This window comes from Mastomys coucha, unplaced genomic scaffold (genome assembly GCF_008632895.1).
Source record: "Mastomys coucha isolate ucsf_1 unplaced genomic scaffold, UCSF_Mcou_1 pScaffold21, whole genome shotgun sequence".
Classification (NCBI taxonomy): domain Eukaryota; kingdom Metazoa; phylum Chordata; class Mammalia; order Rodentia; family Muridae; genus Mastomys; species Mastomys coucha.
Window position 1 is genome coordinate 13,785,246 of NW_022196904.1, and position 644 is coordinate 13,785,889.

Below are 644 nucleotides of genomic sequence, written 5' to 3' on the forward strand. Positions count from 1 at the left end.
TTGTGTGCAAGAGGGTCCCACAGTATATAGGCAGAGGTGAGAGAACAACCCACAGGAGTCAGTTCTTTCCTGCTGTGTGGAGCTGGGGATCGAATTCTGATCATCCACATTGATAGCACTTGCCTTTATCCACTGAACCATCTCACTGGCTGGCCCTTGCTGTGAGATTTTGCAGATTCATTCTAGAGTACCCTGTCCTGTTCCTAGACAGAAGATTCCAGCAGTTGGGGGCTCTCAGAGCAGGGCTCCCAGCACCTGCACTTGACCACTCTGAGATCTCACAGCTGCGGAAGTTAAGAGTTGATGTACACAAGACTGCAGAACACTAAGCCATGCACCTGGCATGTGAGTCTCTGGATGTCAGTGTTCTTGCAGGCTTATTTTTATTGGTGGGGGAGGGGGGAACTTTTACAAATACGTTTCAGGCTGGGTATAAGAGGTGCAGGTAAATGGATCAGGAGTTCAAAACCACCTATGGCTACATAGTAAGTTCAAGACCAGCCTTGGGTTCAGGAAACCCTATTTCAAAATAAATTGACAGTGGCATTTCTAAATCCCTGGAGGAATTTAACCCCACTCAGGTTCTTGCACATTCTAGATTTCTCTGCTTTCAGAGTCCAGGTTGGGGACCAGCTGGAGACCGT

General features: G+C 48.0%; 1 protein-coding gene across 1 annotated transcript in view; it reads left to right on the forward strand.

The window, feature by feature from the left end:
• Kptn (kaptin, actin binding protein) overlaps positions 1 to 644 on the forward strand; it is an 8,186-nt gene that overhangs the window by 2,703 nt on the left and 4,839 nt on the right. Inside the window, exon 5 of the mRNA XM_031385405.1 lies at positions 615 to 644. This exon is cut by the window's right edge and continues 11 nt beyond it. Within this exon, the coding sequence (XP_031241265.1) occupies positions 615 to 644 (30 nt within the window). The remainder of the gene's footprint in view (positions 1 to 614) is intronic.